Raw genomic sequence first — 19,806 nt, forward strand, 5'->3', positions numbered from 1 at the left:
TAGGTCAGACTCACACTCCCCAACTACCTCCTTCCTTCCTTCCTTCCCTCCCAGTCACTGGATTCCTGCCTTGCTACACACCGGGCCCAGCCCTGGTCCACTGCAGTCAAAGTCTGCACTGAATGTACATAGTGACCTCTGGCCCCAGGTAAATTACTAGAGCTGGTCAAAAATCAGAATTTCTGTTTTGCAATCTCAAACATTTAAAAAAATTAATTTGTTCCAAATCATAATGACTAAATATTTTTGAAACTTCCCAGGAAGCAGAAATTTTGAATTTTTGCTTGAAAACTAAAATTAAGAACATAAGAATGGCCACGCTGGGTCAGATCAATGGTCCATCTAACCCATTATCTTGTCTTCTGACAGTGGCTGGTGCCAGATGCTTCAGAGGGAATGAACAGGACATGGCAATTATCGAGTGATCCATCCCCAGTTGTCCAGTCCCAGCTTTTGGGAGTCAGAAGTTTAGGGACACCCAGAGTATGGGATTGCATCCCTGACCATCTGGTCTAATAGCCATTGGATGGACCTATCCTCCATGAATTTATCTAATTCTTTTTTTAACCCAGTTATATTTTTGGCCTTCACAATATCCCCTGGCAATGAGTTCACAGGTTGATGGGGCGTTGTGTGAAGTAGTACTTCCTATGTTTGTTTTAAGCCTACTGACTATTAATTTCATTGGGTGACCCCTGGTTCTGGTGTGATGTGAACAAGGAAACAACAACACTTCCCTATTCACTTTCTCCACCCCAGTCATGATTTTATAGCCCTCTATCATATCCCCTCTTACCCGTCTCTTTTCTAAGCTGAGCAGTCCCAGTGTTTTTAATCTCTCCCCAGATGGAAGCTGTTCCACACCCTTAATCATGTTCCAATTCTAATATATCTTTTTGAGATGGTGCAACCGGAACTGCATACGGTATTCAAGGTGTGGGTGTACCCAGGATTTATATAGTGGCATTATGATATTTGTGTCTTATTTTCTATCCCTTAATAGTTCCTAACATTGTTAGGTTTTTTGACTGCCATTGCACATTGAGCAGATGTTTTCATAGAACTATCCACAATGACTTAAGATCTCTTTGAGTGGCAACACTTAATTTAGACCCCATCATTTTGTATTACATTTTCGACATTTATTTTGTTTGCGCTTTTCCATTACTTTTATTATTTTGACCTTATGTCGGGACATGTCATATTATGCACTACTATGCCTGACATGTCCTGACAGTGTCAAAATAATGAAAGAAATGGAAAAACAAGCAAACAAAATACATTTTGAAATGCAATTTTAGCTTTGACATAACATTTAGAAATTTTTCCTAAACATTATTCATGGAAGCTGACATGATTTTGCAAAAAATTTCCATCTTCTAAAAAACAGCATTTTCCAACAAAACTATTTAGACAAAAATTTTCCCAAACAGCTTTTTCAAATAACACCTTTCTGGGAGAAAGGGAGCTTATTTCCTGGTAATGCAAAAATGTCCAATAAAATAAACAAAAATACATGAAAATAACACTGCTCTGAAAATTAATAAGAGCACAACATTAGCGACTCATGGCTGCAAAGCTATGCAATTAGTCAGCCTCAATTTACTGACCACCACCTCAGAGCTCCTCCTGCTTTCTCACTGCACCAGAAAAAAGACAGGCCATATGCACCAGCATGCTCTGGCTGCTTGGTGCTGCTTCAGTGACACATCAGCTTAAATCTATTTTAGCCAGGTTTACAACTGCTTGGCCTTGCTGGATCAATGCAAAACAGCTCAAGCATACCAGGGAATCTGGCCCAATAAATGTAAATAGTACACACACATACTATGTTTAAGAAAGTTAAGGTTGCAAAATCAAGCACTTAACAGTTAGGAAATGCCACAGTTAAGGTTACCTGTGCAACCTTAATTTAGCCCCCTCTTGCATATGCATTATGATACTGTGCTTGATTATGTGATCATATCCTATTTTCCCACAGAACTCCTGCCTCAGTCAGTGAAATGCTCAGCATTTTTACAGCAATTTGTATATTCACAGAACAGCTTCAATCTATTTCAGCTGCAGTTGTGATTACTCAGCACTTGGGCAAATCTGCTTCTAGGTGGCCTGCCAGGCACCCAGAAAATCATGAACATACAATGACCAACTATGAACATTTTGGTTTCAGTGGCTTGCCCAGCATCAGAGAGGCAGGAAGAGAATCCAGTTCTCCAGCCAGCAGTATTCAACTTCTTTAACCACGAGACCAGCCTTTCTCTTCCTTCAATTCCCTGCCTCATTCACTACACACCTTCCAATGTCTGCAACAACCACAGCAGAGGTTCTACTAACAACCTCATTCACTACACAGCCTGCCTCCTGTTTCCCTCCCACTCTTCTCCTATCCAACCTTCTGCACCCCCACATTGCCTGCCCCCATCCCATGCTGCTACCCATCCCCCTACACTGACTCCTGTCCCCCACCCCATATTACCCTGGCTCCTACCCCTCCTCTGATCCTACTCCTCCATTGTCCCCCCACCCCTCTGCATTCCCTTCAGGTACATCCTCCCCCACGCCGGGGCACCACCAGGGGAGCACTGAAAGCACATGCAGAGAGTCTCCTTACTCTCACTTCCTGTGCTTGGCACCACAGCGGCCTCTGGCAGATGGGAGGAGCAATTGCAGGAAATGGAGCCCCAGGTTGGAGCATGCTCAGTACAGATGGAATCTTTGGAGAATTTAGCTGCCAAACGGATAGGTCTCTCGTGAGCATGTGCTAACTGAGATTTTTTTTGGAGGTTGATAACCTGGACCAATTTGGGTTCATTTTTATGTGAACTCAAGGCATATGCCTGATGCTAGAGCAAGTGTCTTGCTCCAAAGCACACAGGCAATAGCACCTCAATGATTGTATGATTTTTTAACTTGGACAAAACAATGTCCTTTTCCCTAATCTCTGAAACATCTCAACCATTTTCGCGAAAATTTCCCCAAAAACATTCAGCATAAGGCAGACACCCAAATTTCAGCCCACATGGTTAAAGTTTGGAAAAAAGAGTTATAAACAACTGAAAACAGGGTCTTATAATGCAAAATGTTAGGCTGCCTTTACTATAGGCATCATCCATGTCACATTATGCCCTAACCAAGCATAGCCAAGGATTAGAAACTGAGTCCAAACACTGAAATTCTGACCCAACTCAAATGGGAGAATCCCAGTTCAGATCATGCCTTTAAGCATTTTGGTGAACTGATTACAGGCATGGCCCTCCTTGAGGAAAGGTGCATTGTGGGAAAGGGTCACATCTGTCCCCCTACCTCGCCAATCATGCCATTCCAGATGCCACGCACTATCTTCCCATGTTTTCCATTGGTTACCAGGTAGAGATCATAGGAGAACTTCACTGCCTTGGCCAGCTTCTTCAGGATGTCGATGCAGAAGCCCTTGCAGCAGAGTTTGGTGTAGGGGTCCACAGGTCCATCCCCACTGAAACCAGGACATTAAAAATAAAAACCAACACAGACACCGGTCACTTCCTTCAGAGGATTTCCACGGTAATGCCAGGGCCATTTCACCACCTATGCCACCTCATGCAGCAATGCTGATATACCACTATAGGCAAATGCAGGGCCTGACTAGTCCACAGAGTGCTCAGGAAGCAGCACTAGGGTTGCTGAGCCCTGCATGTTGGGTAGTCATTCACATCCATGCAAAGTGAGTGTAAAATGCTACCATGCCAGAATTCTCCCCTCACATGCCACCAGCCATGGGGTTTCAAATGCACTTTTCACAAGAGCAAAATGCCAACATAAGCAGCTTGATTCTCTGCTGCCCTGCCCATCATGTAGAGGTTAAAACTGATGCCAAGTAAGTGCAATATGCTACTGGTCTGGTCTGAGTTGGTAGCATTTTACACCCACTCTAGACTCAACTTTACACTGCTGCATGTGACTGCACAAGGGGTAGGGTGTTGGGGAGTTAGACCCAATGTACAGTTAGGCAGTGAGGAATCAGGACCACAAAGCAAGTCCAAATTACAAGGAAAGAGGTGGCCTTGCCAGTCAGCTGAAAGAATAACTCCACACAGGCCTAAGACGGTAGCTGCAGAATACCAGTTGCTCCCCTGGGAAAGGAGCACATGTCTCTCCACATGGGGGTGAGGGAAGCTGCTGAGTAACATCTGTGATCCCTTGTGTGGGGAAGCATAGCTGCAGAATAGCCACTCCAATTCCCAATGGGAGGAGGGTGTCTCCTTCCACTTGAGGAAGGAGGGAGAGAGAGGGAACTGTGGAAATGGCAGGGCAACAGGAGGGGCTGCTCCAGCTGGGAAGTGAGAGAAGTGCTCCAACAGGCTGGCTGACACAACCTTGATCAGAGAGCTGCAGAGGTCAGCCATAGGCAAATAATTAATGAGCATGCACAGGCCTGCCTGGCTGCGTCCCTCCGGGGGCACTTTCCAGGCCAATCTCCACGGCCACCTTTTCAGAAGGCTGTCTCAGGGGAGTCTGGGCTACAGCTCTGGATCGACAGGCTGGCTGTCCACACACACAGCCCTGGAACTGTAACTGATGGGCCAGGGCAGCAGCCAGTCTGGTGGGAAAACACAGCATTTATAGACACTGAACTGATGCCCCAGAGTCTAGTTCCAACACAGCCCCTGGAACAAAGTCTAGCATGAGCCAGAGGCTCCCAGCTCTGACAATCAGGACTGGCCTGCAGCCCAGTTCTACGCAGCATCTCCCAGCTGTGAGCATCAGGCCTGAAGTCAGAGCTATTACAGATAAGAAATCCTGCCTAAAATTCCTGTACCGAATCCTGGCACCACATTAAATCCACACCAGCCACATTCCTGTTTGCAAACACTCAGAAAGCACTGCCCGAGCAGAAAACACCATTTTATACTGAGGTTGCAGCCTGCCCAGTTCTGCTCCTTGCTTGAGCAGGGCTTGGAACACCTGACGCTCCCTTCTACCGACCTTATGAGAAGCAGAGCACATGCATGTCTAACCCTGCTCCAGCACACCTGGGGCAGCTGAAGATGAGGGCTGCAGCATGGCACCTCCAGCAGCCCATCTGCCTGCCTGCTTACCTGTCGGTGTAGTTGGTTTGCTTCCGGCAGGGGACGGTGTTGCGCACACAGACACCAGAGGCCGGGTCTGTGTTCTCCACAATCACAAAGGGCCTCTCTTCGAGGGTGGCCACGGTGAGGTGGCGATTGTCCGACACGGGCTGCAGGAAGGAGCCATAGCGAGGCCACACTGGGTACTTCATGTGGATGATCCCCTTCTCCCATTTCCCCACCTGCCCAAGATTGGAGAACAGTGTTACTGTCCACACAAGGGAAATGCCTGCGACTGCCTGGCAGTGGTGCACGCGAGGTTATTCCGGGGGCGGGGGAGGGGAGCAGGGGGTGCCATCAATGCATGTCCTTTGCTTCCCACAATCACCACCTTTGCAACACTGCTGTTCAACTAGAGGAAGAGACAGCACGTCAAGAAAGTTACAGGTGGGTCTGGATATCGGGGAAGCCTGGCCCTGGATGGACAGTAGAGCCCTGATAGGCAAACAGCACGTAACAGATAACCCATTTTGCCTCTCCCTCTGCCTGTGAGCAGATGCAGACCCCCTTGGATCGATCCGCTATTACAAACCAGTCAGTGGCTTCACTCACCACCTCAGGGGTGGGTTGCAGCATGCAGCAACACTAACAGGAAGGGAGGGAAACACCACATCCAGTTATCCTGCAACTTTACTTTAAGAAGGCTGAATGTAACTAACTACATTCGGTCAGCATCTCTAAGTTAATTCCCCGGCTCTTGCATAAAGATGTGTGAGATCTTTAGTGATCACTAGTGGTCCTTTGTTACACAGCTCATGCCAAAGACAGCATGTTCCCGGCCCAAAACCATACTGGCTCAGAGGGAAGAGCACTCCCTCCTAAATCACTAACGCCACTTACTGCAGCATCTCGGTATTCTTAAGTTGCTCCACTTTCAGCTCTGACCCTGATCATTCCCTGAGAGCTCACCATGCCCCCTTGGGCTGTCGTCTGGTTTGCCTGAAGGCTGCTTCCTACCTTGGTGCTTTTCACCCTCTCAGAAGAAAGCAGCCTGTCTGAAAGAATATCAGACCCAGGTGCAAACACACTCCAGCGCTCCCAACCCCTGAATGCTGGGAACAGAACTCTCAATACTAATCACATCAAATGCTAGCCTGATTGTAAACACTGCAGTTCAGAGCGAGAATCCCCCAGTATTCCAGCTGGTGTGAAATAAAACTTCAAATAGCAGCAGGAGGACTCAGGGTGGGTCTGGGAGGCCTATAAGGGGAGTCATCAGTGGTATTTAATGGGAGCAACCAAAAAATGGGGATCTCAGGCTGCAGAAGCATAACTGGGAGTAGTTATAGAGATAGAGCCTGTGTAAGGAGGAGGAGCACAAGGGGGCTCAACAGAGAAAATAGAGAGGGTTATCTAACAGGAGTATGGGGAGTCTCTAAAGGGGTGGTCAAGGTGGCGTAGGAGCCAACCGAGAGTCTGTGGGAGAAGTAAAAGCACATGGAAGCCTCCAAGCGGAGGAGCAGGAGAACACGGGACCTCCAAAGGAGCTTGGTGGCTAGTTTGTGGCAATCTCCAGAGCACATGGTGGGGGGATCCTAAGAAGTGCATATAGATGCTCATGGGGATGGGGGTGGTAAGGGCACTGTGGGTGCCTAATGAAGGTGTTTGGATTGGTTGCAAATGGGGGGGAGCTTGTCACAGGTATTAGTGGATCTGGAACCTCGAGGGAGAGAAGCCATTGGGTAGAGAGTTTGGAGCTACTGAGGCACTGGGGATGGGCGGGTATGAGCCCGCCCATTACTAAAGCCCCCCTGCCCCCACTGTAAGGGGAGGAGCCACAGGACCCAGACATGAACTAAATCCACAGGATTAATGAAAAACAGGGATGGGAGTGAAGGCACCAGGGATAAAATCAGGGATCCAGAGGGAGACATGAAGCACAGAACCCTGGACAGCTCCCGCTGCTCCTCAAAGGCATCCAGGGAGGCAGAGGAACCCTGCCCCGAGACATGACATGAGGAGGGCTCAGGAGTCGTAAAGAGTCTGGAGCAGACGGAGCAGCAGAGCGTGGCAGTTCCTACGTAACTCTTTAGTAGGATGTTCTCTCTGGACAGCAGCCTCTTCTCTCACCCACCCCTTCCCGTGTTGGTTTTAACCTATAGCGCCCAGTGGATGCTGTGCTTTGCAGGGGGAAGTGTTCCTGAGTGGCCATGCCTTAAAAGAGAGGGAGACGACTGTGGGTGCTGAAGGGGAAAGCAGCCCTTACCATCTCCCAGAGCCGATGCCGGTTCAGTGAGATCACCACCATGGTTGGCCTCACCAAGTAACCAGCTTCATTGAAGGAGAAGTCCCTGTGCTCCCACGTCACATTCAGCAGGTGCCTGTGGGGGAAAACAAGAAGCACTGCGGCCCAGAAAGGTAGGAGCTTCCCAAACAGGGCTAGCAACCTCTCTCCCTCCCACAGACGCCATCACCAACACGGGCTAACTCAGAGTCCAGATTCCAGCCTGGCCTCTCTCCCAATCATTGCCCCTAGGATCATCTGGCAGCCTGTTCTATCAGGTCTAGGCTGAGGAAATCTGGGTTCTATGCCTGGCTCTGCCATTGACTAGCTGAGCCACCTTGGGAGAGTCACTTCACCACTGCCTGCCTCAGTTTCCTCACCTGTCAAAGAGGCATAACAATCCCCTAACTTGGCAGCATGCTCTGAGATCTAGGGCCGGAAAGCACTATACAAGGGTGGAGCTTTGTTATCCTTTCCTCAGTATGGGCCACAGTTATAAGTCCCATGGGTAGGGTGCAACAAGGCTTCCCAGACAAAAGCAACCTGCAGGGAAACTAAGGCAAGGAGTCTGCATGGATTGGGATGGCAGGAGATCAGGAAGAGCTCCACCTGACTTACCCGTTTACACCAAGCCTATCACCACAGTCCCAAGATATTGGCAGTACATTACATGACCGAACAACAAATTAGCGCCCCCGCTCCAAGGTTTCACCCCGCTCCCTCAGTCCAGGAACCAGAGGGAGGCAGAGGCAAAGCCAGACGGCGCTCCAGCAATTTAGAGACACACGAAACGTAGCTGACATCCCAGGATCTTAAACCCTCCCCCTTTATTTTCCCAAAGAGTGTGGTCTGCCAACAGGCTAACGAGCTAAACAGGCAGAACATTCCAAATCAGTTAACAGGGCGTGTGGGGGAGGGGAAAATTGGGCACGGAGCGGCAGCAAGGTCACTGGCTTGGCACCATGCCCACGTGTGCGAGCCGAGTGTGGGCATATTCAGCTCTAGCACATAAGCGCAGCCTGGTGACTGGTATCACTCGCCCTCGGTGTCATTCCTTCAGACAGGTGCCCTCCCCTCCATTTCCTTCCTCCCTTTACCCAGCTCCCGCCCCCCGCCGGCGAGTCAGTGACTCTGTGGGACTGGATCACCCAAGCAGCACAGGGTTTGACCAAACCCGGAGCCAGAGCCCCTTGCTCAATTAGCCAAGGGTCACACTCGGATTAAAAAACGTTGCACGGAGACAAGTCCTTCAGGCTTTGTAGCCTGGCCCTCCCTCTCCTCCCCTGGCCCTTTGTGCCCACTGCGTCCTGCGCTTTCCCTCTATCGCCCTACTCCTTTGCGCCACACCCCACGTTGGCAGTGGTGCAGAACGCTGCCGCTTTCGCCCTGAGCGAGCCCTTGGAGGAAGGGAAAAAGAGAGACTTTTCCCTCTATACCCATCTCGCTCGGCTCTATCTGGCAGTGGGGCGCAATGGGCAAGTCACTGGCCTTGGAGTCTGGACACCTGGGTTTTCTTCCTGGCTCTGACCTGGTCAGTGACCCGGGGCAAGGTCACATTCCCTGCTGTAGGTCTATGAGGGGTGTGGGGAAAAGTGAAGGAGGTAGAGTTCTCTCACCCCCAGGAAAGGGCAGTCCCGGTAGCTCAGAGCTGAATAGGAAGCGCCCCTCTACCAGCCAAGAGGTGGAGCTTAGCATCGTTAAGCTGATCAATTTACTGGGCCCTCACGCTCTCTGATACGGATCCCCACACACACACACACTTTCAGGAGGTCCAGGGTGAGGATTTCCCCAATTGGTGGGGTTCAGTAGCTCTCTGAGTGGATACTGCCAACCTACCCCTGCCCACGGGAGGATACCTCCAGGCCTCTCTGAGAACTTTATCCCCTTCTTTCCTGATCCCCACTATGCAAGTTGCTAAGTCCCAGCACTGCTGGTGGCTACCCAGGAGCAACTTTTCCAGGCTGACCTGTAGAAAGTTCTGTTGGCGGTGGTGGTAGGCGGCGTCTTACAGTCCTTGCCCACGTCTGGGAGGTACCCGTGGGTCCTGAAGTAGCTCTCAGCCCCCGTGGCGATGATGGCCATGCCATCCTGAACCTTCTGCCTCAGGCTCATCTTCCAGCTCTCGGTCACCACGCTGATGAGGCCGACGGGGAAAGAGGCAGGTGGGATCTCCATGTTCCCCACCGTCAGGCTTGGCACAATCCAGATGTAGCCGGGCCCGACCAAGCCCGCCTGCTCCGCCACCTGGAAGAGGTACACAGCCTCCTCCCGCGAGCAGTACACAATCATCACCTGGGCATCAATCTGCCGTAGCAGCCGCTGGGTTTTGGAGTTGCTCCCATCCTGGGTCATCTCAAAGGTCAGGACGTCCTGGAGTTCCCAACCAAAGTAGCTGGCGTCCGTGAAGGAACGGATAACGTCCACGAAGATGTTGTACCCTGGGTACAGGCTGGTGATGACCGCAAAGGAGCCCCAGTCATATTCCTCCAGGACTTTGAAGATCACCTGGATCTGCTGCTCAATGGAGACTCCCAGCTGCAGGAAGGCAGAGTCGGGCTCCTGGAAGAGAAAGCCACCCACCATAGAGAGGAGAATGGATTAGCAACTGGTTAAGTGCAAAGAGCCCCAGGGTGCCAATCTTCTCCCCTTTCCTCTCTTAGAAACCTTCACAGGCTGAAGAGGTCACCACCAATCCAGCACCCCAGCTCCCAGCCCTATGACTGGCATGGATAGACTGCCCAGTCTTGTGCTCACAGTTCAGGGCTAAGAGTCAGGAAACTGGGTCTGTCCCCACCTGTCATTGGCTTATTGGGTGACCTCAGGCAAACTACTTCACCCTGCTGTGTCTCAATTCTCCCCCACCCCCATGCTGTAAAATGGGGATAAAAACCAGCTACATAACTTCCAGGGCTGTTAAGAGGATGAATTAATTAATGTTTGTAAAAGTGCCATCTAAATGCAGAGGATTATTATTGCTGCTATTTTCAGTCCAGCATCAAACACTCTTTTCCTTTATCTGCTATTCCAACTCAAGTATTTCCCACTCCCACCCCTCTCTTCCCCTCCCCCATTTCTTATCCCAGTGGCTCTTCAAATTGCTTCACTCTGCTGAGCAAGGGAGGACCCCACAGACCACTGGTGGCCTACAAACAATAGTCTAAGTCTTATCCCATACCTGCTCAGCCCAGTCCTTATATACCTTTCCCTGAGATCATATCTTCCGTGCCTTATCACGCATCTCTCCTCCTGATTCTGGATGCTGAATATCTGTTTCCCAATCCAACAGCATGATCAGGGATCTCAAACTTTCATAATTCCAATTCCCAGTTATATTTCATTCCTCATTTTGTACATTCTGAGCCCTTCCATTTTCAGCTCTGTATCTCCCAGACTGCCCATTCCAAAAACCTACGTTTTTACTTATGATCCCATAGGCCTTCAAGTTTGCCAGTATGAAGAGATCATCTGAGCAGTGCCAGGAGGTGGTGGAAACTCCATCACTTGGGATATATAAAATTAACCAGTTTAGGATTCCCCTTGTTTTTTCCTACCGCCCCTCCCCTCCCAGACGTTCTTGTTAAACCCTGGATTTGTGCTGGAAATGGCCCAGCTTGATTATCATACACATTGTAAGGAGAGTGATCACTTTAGATAAGCTATTACCAGCAGGACAGTGGGGTGGGGGGAGGTATTTTTTCATGCTGTGTGTGTATAAAAAGATCTTCTACACTTTCCACAGTATGCATCCAATGAAGTGAGCTGTAGCTCACAAAAGCTTATGCTCAAATAAGTTGGTTAGTCTCTAAGGTGCCACAAGTACTCCTTTTCTTTTTGCAAATACAGACTAACATGGTTGTTACTCTGAAACCTTATCATATGTTCACTGATACTTTATCCTGTCTGAGAGGGATGGGCTAGATTACCTAAAAGGCCTTTTCTGTTCCTAATTTCTATGACTAACTCTTCCTTTGACCAAAATTCATCCTCAATTTAATTTTTCTGCAACTTCAGAAGAGACAAACATTTTTCTTTACGATTATGAAAAAATGAAACATTTGAGTAAAAAAAACCTGCCTGGTGAATTAATGCTGTTAAACTTCATTTACACATGCCCCATACCCACCTTGCCTTTTCAAGAATCGCACTGGCTATCTCCCTCTCTCCCACACCACCCCAACCATCTGTCCCACTCATTAGCAAATCTTAATTGATCTGATTCCATCTTAAATGGTTTACAAAATGGAATTTACTGAAGGTCACAGAGAAGGCAGGGGGATTTTTTGGTGCAAACTGCCATAATCTCCATTGAATTGTTTTTACAGGGAAACATCAATCAGTCCTCCTGGAGATTAATTCCCAGGTATAATCAGAGTTGTCAGGTAGATACATTGTCTTGGGGGAGACTACCCCAGATTTGAGAAGCCTGTTGTAGAGGAGTTTGCAACTGTCATAAATATAAAGGGAAGGGTAAACCCCTTTAAAATCCCTCCTGGCCAGAGAAAAAAATCCTCTCACCTGTAAAGGGTTAAGAAGCTAAAGGTAACCTCTCTGGCACCTGACCAAAATGACCAATGAGGAGACAAGATACTTTCAAAAGCTGGGAGGAGAGAGAGAAACAAAGGGTCTGGTCTGTCTGTCTGTCTATATGCTGCTTTGCCAGGGATAGACCAGGAATGGAGTCTTAGAACTTTTAGTAAGTAATCTAGCTAGGTATGCGTTAGATTATGATTTCTTTAAATGACTGAGAAAAGAATTGTGCTGAATAGAATAACTATTTCTGTCTGTGTATCTTTTTTGTAACTTAAGGTTTTGCCTAGAGGGGTTCTCTATGTTTTGAATCTAATTACCCTGTAAGGTATCTACCATCCTGATTTTACAGGGGGGATTTCTTTATTTCTATTTACTTCTATTTCTATTAAAAGACTTCTTGTAAGAAAACTGAATGCTTTTTCATTGTTCTCAGATCCAAGGGTTTGGGTCTGTGGTTACCTATGCAAATTGGTAAGGTTTATCCAACATTTCCCAGGAAAGGGGGGGGTGCAAGTGTTGGGAGGATTGTTCATTGTTCTTAAGATCCAAGGGTCTGGTCTGTAGTCACCTAGGCAAATGGGTGAGGCTTTTTACCAAACCTTGTCCAGAAAGTGGGGTGCAAGGTTTTAGGGAAGTATTTTTGGGGGAAAGACGTGTCCAAACAGCTCTTCCCCAGTAACCAGTATTTGTTTGGTGGTGGTAGCGGCCAATCCAAGGACAAAGGGTGGAATATTTTGTACCTTGGGGAAGTTTTGACCTAAGCTGGTAAAGAGAAGCTTAGGAGGTTTTTCATGCAGGTCCCCACATCTGTGCCCTAGCGTTCAGAGTGCAGGAGGAACCTTGACAGCAACCAAGAGACATGCAGCTCCAAGAAGGAAACGGAGGACATCCCTGCAAAAGAGTGAACTCCAGCACTGCTGCCAGAATTAAACCCTCTGTAAAATATAGAGAATCCACTGCGAGGAGATGGGAAGAATCAGAGAAAGTGCTGCAGCCCTCTGGGCCCATTTGTAATCATTCGGAGCTTGATTCTGATACCCTGAATCATGAGTAGTACCTTACACTCTAGCAGTCCTATCAAGCTCAATGGTTGATGATTTTGTGGGCCTAAATTTGCACCACAATTAACTGCAGGGGTGAGTTACACACACAAAGCTTTCTGGTGGCACCCACAAGTCAGGTAGCCACACATGCAAACAGTGTCATTTGGTCCAGGTACAAAATGCCAGGCCGTGTTATTTACAGGCACAAATCTGCACCCACAAAAGTGGAAAACAGGCTAAGGACCTTTTGAACATCAGGCCCCAAAAAAGATTCCAAACTGCTAACCAAAATACAGGTGAAGGGTTAGAATAGATCAAGACCCAGCTCCAGGGTTCTGTGTTTCCCACTTGATACAATGTATTTTTAGGGGGCAAATCCTGCAAACTCTCCATGCACAGAACTCTTATTGAAGTCACAGAGAAGTCCACTCGCAGAGGGCTAGTAGGATCAGGGCCTGGTTTTGCACAGAGAGGGCATTCACACAAACTGCATCCCAACACACCTTCCAGACTTACGTGGGTAGGATAAACACGAGCAGAGGGGGGCTCAGAGGTGCAGCTGGCAGAGAAAGGGGTTTCAGCAGGGAGTTGTGAAATCAGCTGAAGCTCAGACGAGGCAGAGAGATGCAAAGAGGCTGTTTGACATGGAAGGACCCTTGAAGGAGACTATTGCACCAGGAGCGGCCAGATTGCATGCAGTGAAGCAGAGAGGCTGGTGCTATGAAGAGCGGAGGGAGGGAGGTGATAGAGATAAGGTACAGGAACAGGGCCATGGAAGGTTTGGAAATCAGCTCCACGATGAAGAGGATTAGATGGGACTCCATTCATACTCTGTCAGTACAGCTCCTTAAAACCAAATGTCAGTAAGGTCCCGTTAGGGGACCTACACATCCCTGTCTGAAGAGCTAAGCCCCTCCTTTTGCAACACCTAATGTCTTGGCTGCAAGAGTAACAGAACCAGTGCTGAGAACTGGACTGGGTTGTCTTTTGTCCCAAATAAAAACAAAGGTAAATTGTTGTGATCTCCCCACACTAAAAACTGCATGGGGGGCATTCTTCCTATGTGCCCTAACCCCCGCCCCCACCAAAAAAAAAACAAAAACCCAAACTATTCCCCGCTTTTAAAGCCCTGCATCATAGTGCCACTTTCTCCAGTCAGGGGTCCTGGCAGCTCATTGCTGCCTCTCCTGAATTGGCTTGTAGGTCTCTCCCAGATGGAGCTGGGCATGTTAATACCAAACTTCAAGCTCACTGTGTCTGGGGAAGGGGCTCAAGATCTCGTTTTTAAGCATTGCCTCTGGGCAGGCCAGGCTGGCACCCATAATGTACAGTGTTTCCCATAAAAAAGCATTTGGGAACAGTCTCCTCAAGCTCTTCCTCCTCCCCCAACCCTTCGATGGGATGAGGTTGTATTTTTTATTGGATCTTAAAGATTTGCCGATTACATAAACTGCCCATGAGAACCTGGCATCAAACTTCCACAAACAAACACAATCGCATCTGCAGCGAACTAGGCTCAAGGAAATCTTTACACATTTCTCTGCAAGCAGATGACAGTAACAGCGTCTGACACCCAGCTATGGGCAAACAAACTAAAAATAATTACCCAGTATGCAGTCCACCTGTAAGAAATTGCAGCGCCCTGCAGCTTTCTAGGCAATGCATGTTCAGGTGGCTTGGGCTGGTGATTTAAGACACAACTGCTGCTGGCATGAAGCATGGGGCTGGATTCCATCCTCATCAGCCTGAGCTGAATCTCAATGGGCCTGTCGGGGACACCATCAGTCTTGGGAGCCTTTGTGTTGACTGTGGTGACTTAAGACCACATCCTGCGAGGTGCTGGACACCTTTAACTCCCACTGGAGTCAGCAGTGTGTGCTCAGCACTTGCAGGACCAGGATCTTGGCAGGAGAGCTTCAGGGACCAGTGCCTGGGACTGTCCTGCCTTCCCCCCACTCCCCAGGGTGCAGAGATACACCAACAGGGTCAAGGGGTGGCCTTGTTTTCACTCAGCTCTACTCAGCACCTTCCATTTCACATCTCCTACCAGCTTGTGTGTCACTCAGACCCTCAGTTCCCTCTTCCCAGCGCTTCTCCTCACCCCTCCAATGAATTCTGCCTTCTTAGCACGCTCCCCTAATCACACACAACACATGGCGTGTATCCCTGTTAGGCCCCCTCCACATAGCGTACATCTACACTGCTGCTGGAACTGTAGCGCCCAGTCGAGTGGACATACACACACAAGCTCTGATCAAGCTACCACGCTAAAAGTAGCGGTGTGGCCACACCTCCACCGGTGGTGGCTCAGGCCAGTCACCCGGGGACACGCCTAGGGTCTCACAACCGTGCTCAGGCAGCTCGATCAGAAATTGCATATATACCTCTACCCGAGCAGGGAATTACACCTCCCAGCTGCAGTTTAGATGTACCCATAGAGGATACAACACACCCAGAGAGGAAACCAGCCTACTACTGCTGCCAGCTAATTGAGTTCCTCCGTTAGTTCAAGTGAGGGAAAGTCATGCTTTAGTGCTGAAGTTCCCAGATTAAAACTCTGTTGACACCCATGGCAGGCCAAGGGGGTGTCATTACTTATACATAACCTGAAAGAAGGGACTGTAGGGCCTGATCCTGAGACACTTCCATGGGGCTCAGTGACCATTTCTCGCACTCGGTGTGGGTAGGGTTGGCCCTGACTTTCCCACTTTGAGTCAGAGGAGTTTCATCTGCTACTATCGCCAGGCTCCAAGCTTGCCTGGCTGGGCCTGCTTTGCCTGCGCTGCGAGAGTTACATTCCGAGAGGCAGCCAGATACACAGCCACTGAAGGAGTTCTCAGAACCGTGTTTAACAAACCCCTCCAACATCCTCACAGTCTCCATTGCGGGGAGTGTCCCAGGGACAGCTGTCACTTCCCAGCAGGAGTTTCAGTTTGAAGATGCAGAGCTGGACTCAGGGAATGGAGCTCCCATGTAAACACATGGGAAAGCAGGGATGTTCACAGCTATCATAGGGTAAGTGGCACTCAAAGGAGCAGGGGTGGACAGTGAGAGTTAACTAAACAGTGGCACTTGACATAGATGCTTATGCCTTAGATCAGGGATCGGCAACATTTGGCATGCGGCTCGTCAGGGAAATCCGCTGGCGGGCTGGGACGGTTTGTTTACCTGCAGTGTCCACAGGTTCGGCCAATCGCAGCTCCCACTGGCCGCGGTTCACCATTCCAGGCCAGTGGGGCTGCGGGAAGCAGCAGCCAGCACATCATCAGCCCACACCGCTTCCCGCAGCCCCCATTGGCCTGGAATAGGGACCGCAGCCAGTGGGAGCTGCGATTGGCCAAAACTGCGGACGCTGCAGGTAAACAAACCATCCCGACCGGCCAGCGGATTTCCCTGACCAGCTGTGTGCCAAACGTTGCCGATCCCTGCCCTAGATTGTGAGCTAATCGGAGCCGGAGCCATTCTTTTTGAATATTTGAAGAGCACCTTGCTCATAGAGGGCGCTACCAGAAACTGATAATTAATAATAATAGATCTTCTCTTACCATCACCATGACACTCTCCTGCTTCCCCATGCATTCAAACGTTGGTCTGCATTTCTTGTGTCTTAAAATACATAAGACCAGCCATATTGGGTTGAAAACTCGTGGCGAACGGGGGAAGTCCCGGATGACTGGAAAAAGGCTAATGTAGTGCCAATCTTTAAAAAAGAGAAGAAGGAGGATCCTGGGAACTACAGGCCAGTCAGCCTCACTTCAGTCCCCGGAAAAATCATGGAGCAGGTCCTCAAAGAATCAATCCTGAAGCACTTACATGAGAGGAAAGTGATCAGGAACAGTCAGCATGGATTCACCAAGGGAAGGTCATGCCTGACTAATCTAATCGCCTTCTATGATGAGATTACTGGTTCTGTGGATGAAGGGAAAGCAGTGGATGTATTGTATCTTGACTTTAGCAAAGCTTTTGATACAGTCTCCCACAGTATTCTTGTCAGCAAGTTAAAGAAGTATGGGCTGGATGAATGCACTATAAGGTGGGTAGAAAGTTGGCTAGATTGTCGGGCTCAACGGGTAGTGATCAATGGCTCCATGTCTAGTTGGCAGCCGGTGTCAAGTGGAGTGCCCCAGGGGTCAGTCCTGGGGCCGGTTTTGTTCAATATCTTCATAAATGATCTGGAGGATGGTGTGGATTGCACTCTCAGCAAATTTGCGGATGATACTAAACTGGGAGGAGTGGTAGATACGCTGGAGGGCAGGGATAGGATACAGAGGGACCTAGACAAATTGGAGGATTGGGCCAAAAGAAATCTGATGAGGTTCAATAAGGATAAGTGCAGGGTCCTGCACTTAGGACGGAAGAACCCAATGCACAGCTACAGACTAGGGACCGAATGGCTAGGCAGCAGTTCTGCGGAAAAGGACCTAGGGGTGACAGTGGACGAGAAGCTGGATATGAGTCAGCAGTGTGCCCTTGTTGCCAAGAAGGCCAATGGCATTTTGGGATGTATAAGTAGGGGCAAAGCAAACAGATCGAGGGACGTGAGCGTCCCCCTCTATTCGACATTGGTGAGGCCTCATCTGGAGCTGTGTCCAGTTTTGGGCCCCACACTACAAGAAGGATCTGGATAAATTGGAAAGAGTCCAGCGAAGGGCAACAAAAATGATTAGGGGTCTGGAACACATGACTTATGAGGAGAGGCTGAGGGAACTGGGATTGTTTAGTCTGCGGAAGAGAAGAATGAGGGGGGATTTGATAGCTGCTTTCAACTACCTGAGAGGTGGTTCCAGAGAGGATGGTTCTAGACTATTCTCAGTGGTGGAAGAGGACAGGACAAGGAGTAATGGTCTCAAGTTGCAGTGGGGGAGGTTTAGGTTGGATATTAGGAAAAACTTTTTCACTAGGAGGGTGGTGAAACACTGGAATGCGTTGCCTAGGGAGGTGGTGGAATCTCCTTCCTTAGAAGTTTTTAAGGTCAGGCTTGACAAAGCCCTGGCTGGGATGATTTAATTGGGGATGGGTCCTGCTTTTGAGCAGGGGATTGGACTAGATGACCTCCTGAGGTCCCTTCCAACCCTGATATTCTATGATTCTAGACCAAAGGTCCATCTAGCCTAGTATCCTGTCTTCTGACAGTGGCCAGTGCCAGGTGCCCCAGAGGAAATGAACAGAACAGGTCCTCATCAAGTGATCCATCCCCTCTCACCCTTTCCCAGCTTCTGGCAAACAGAGGCTAGGGACACCATCCCTGCCCATCCTGGCTAATAGCCATTGGTAGACATATCCTCCATGAACTTATCTAGTTCTTTTTTGAACCACATTATAGTCTTGGCCTTCACAACATCCTCTGGCAGAGTTCTACAACACCAGATAGTTAAGAATACAGCTCCTTGCCTATTTAGCATTGCAGACACTTTAGACAACATTGTAGTGATTTGCTCCTCCCTGAAAATAAAATGATTGGAAATTTACATATGCACATTAGGGGCCAGATCCCCAGCCGATGTCAACTGACACAGATTGGTTGACTTCTATGGAGCTGTGCTGATTTACACAAGCTGGGCATTTGGGCCTATATATTTAAAGGATTTCATGAGTCTCCCTAATTTCCCCCCCTGCCTCCCATCCACCATCTCCAGAAATAACCAGTGAAGAGATTTCACCTTGGGGGTCAGGACCACGGCAGAGCCCCCACTGATACTGATGATGGGGACCTGGGTCTGGGAAGATATGAAGTCCAGAATCTGTGCCACAGCCTCTGTGCCGATGTTGTCCTCAAAGACGATGCCGTGGATCTTGGTGCTGGCGAGGATGTTGCAGATCTGGGTCAGGAGGGTGCTGGGGTTGGTGTCATTCACAATCACCGTGACCGGGTGGATCTCCAGAGGCAGGTCCAGGAAGCTCTGGTGAGTCAGCCGGCTGCGGACGTGGAGAGGGTATGAGGAGCCCCCAAACACCACGGCCACATTTACCACTGGCTCCCCAGGGCCCGGCAGCAGGAGATCCAGTATGACAGCTGAACAGCCCAGCACCATGGACAGTACCAGAGTGTGCGTCAGAGCTCTGCCCATGTCCACTACCGAGTTCCTGCAACCCAAAGCAAACAGAAACCAGGGTGGGAATGGGCAACAGACAGACCTGAGTGCGGATGGGGTGGGAGGCCCAGAGAGGGAGGGGGAAGGGGAGCAGGGAGAAAGAAGAACAAATTAGCAGGAGAGGGGCTTAGAGCCTGGCAGCAGGGAGAGAGGGGCCTGCCATCAGAGAGCCAGCAGAAGCCCTGGCAACAAGGCGAGGAACACGGCTAGCACCTGGGATCCTGTGCTCCATGAGTGACCTCCACTCCTGCAGGCCAGCTCTCCTCCCCACAGCTCCATATAGCCCTGGCTCCAGAGCAGCACACCTTGTTATCAGCTGCTTCTTCATAGGAACAATCAGGGAATGAAACAAGCTAGGCACACAGTGATCCCCCATTTCCAGGTCTGCAGGCCTCTCCTGCCCTTCTCTCCAACAGCTCCTACTCTGCACCTCGCTGCCTGCTGACCTTACGTTTTTCTCCCTTTGATCCCCAGCCCCTCATCCCCCACCCGTGCCGCATACACCGGTTAGCACGATGACTCAGCTACCACCAGCTCCATGCTCAGCCTTCGAGAGGCAGCTCCTACACGCAGGGAGCCTAAGCTCAGGAAGGTCTGGATCCTTCTGTTCAGAAATTTCAAAGCCAGGGGTCTGGACTTGGCTTGAAGCATTCCCAGCTGTGGAGCACTTTTGTCGAGCTGGCACACAGGGTGTCCATCCCATGGCTCTGATAAGTGCTCGGAGGAGATGAAAGGCTGAAGCCCCACGCATTGGGCTGAGTGTATCCCCCTCAGAAGTGAGGTTTTCAGCCCCTCCCTGCTTGGCATGCTCT

At 49.5% G+C, this 19,806-nt stretch overlaps 1 protein-coding gene across 1 annotated transcript in view; it reads right to left on the reverse strand.

The window, feature by feature from the left end:
* The window catches only part of GRIN2C (glutamate ionotropic receptor NMDA type subunit 2C), a 49,692-nt gene that overhangs the window by 17,170 nt on the left and 12,716 nt on the right, over positions 1-19,806 (reverse strand). The window contains exons 2-6 of the mRNA XM_084648594.1: positions 18,563-18,986; positions 9,296-9,888; positions 7,312-7,426; positions 5,076-5,287; positions 3,304-3,472 (exon numbers count right to left, since the gene is read on the reverse strand). Of these exons, the coding sequence (XP_084504720.1) occupies positions 3,304-3,472; positions 5,076-5,287; positions 7,312-7,426; positions 9,296-9,888; positions 18,563-18,970 (1,497 nt within the window). The 5' untranslated portion in view covers positions 18,971-18,986. The remainder of the gene's footprint in view (positions 1-3,303; positions 3,473-5,075; positions 5,288-7,311; positions 7,427-9,295; positions 9,889-18,562; positions 18,987-19,806) is intronic.

This window comes from Lepidochelys olivacea (genome assembly GCF_965140295.1).
Source record: "Lepidochelys olivacea isolate rLepOli2 genome assembly, chromosome: 14".
Classification (NCBI taxonomy): domain Eukaryota; kingdom Metazoa; phylum Chordata; order Testudines; family Cheloniidae; genus Lepidochelys; species Lepidochelys olivacea.